Source organism: Phytophthora parasitica (assembly GCF_000247585.1).
Source record: "Phytophthora parasitica INRA-310 unplaced genomic scaffold supercont2.1, whole genome shotgun sequence".
Lineage (NCBI taxonomy): Eukaryota > Oomycota > Peronosporomycetes > Peronosporales > Peronosporaceae > Phytophthora > Phytophthora nicotianae.
The window spans coordinates 4309825-4310404 of record NW_008634126.1 but is presented as its reverse complement, the minus strand read 5'-3'; the positions used below and the strand labels follow the sequence as shown (position 1 = coordinate 4310404).

The 580-nt window shown below is 47.1% G+C and overlaps 1 protein-coding gene across 1 annotated transcript; it reads left to right on the top strand.

Moving 5' to 3' along the window:
- Positions 1–205: 205 nt before the first annotated feature.
- Positions 206–572, top strand: PPTG_01110 (hypothetical protein; the record flags this gene model as incomplete). The annotated part of the gene is made up of 2 exons (XM_008892706.1): positions 206–436; positions 504–572. The coding sequence occupies 2 exons, from the start codon at positions 206–208 to the stop codon at positions 570–572; spliced, it is 300 nt and encodes a 99-aa protein (XP_008890954.1).
- Positions 573–580: the final 8 nt, after the last annotated feature.

Sequence of the window (580 nt, the reverse complement as noted above, 5' to 3'; positions counted from 1 at the left end):
TACGATGAGCAATTGCATAATTTACGCATGACGATTCGAAGTGGTTGGTTCTGCAGAAACTAAAACGTGTGGGATCTTGCTGGATTATTTGCTCGACAACCGCATTCTGATTGGTATTTGATGCGCAAGACCTATCTCTGTGTGCTCAAACAAAAAGTAGAGCGTTTCAACAAGGAGTTTGCTACAAAACCACCCCTGGGAAAGAATGGTCAATCGCTCATTCCGATGTAGTAAACGAATGTACTGTTCGATTGACTACATCGCTAACCGCTTGACCAACAAGGATGGCACGAGTATGGTCTATGCTGCCAACAGAGAGAGAGATAACAACTTCACAACAGATATCGACATCCAGACGCTGCAGCGGTTCGATGAAGACGCGTACGTGATTGTGCGCAATTACTCCGGAGGTTTCAACTTCTGGTATTTGTGTCTGGTGCAGCAAGCAAAGCTTGAAATACTAGAAGGCAAGCGTATACTCAAGCGCTACGCTACCATCGCAGTCTCTAAGGCCAATGCTCGGAGCCGTGATGCAGAATCGACAAGCCACGACGACGTCCAGTGGGCCATAGAAGAGGGA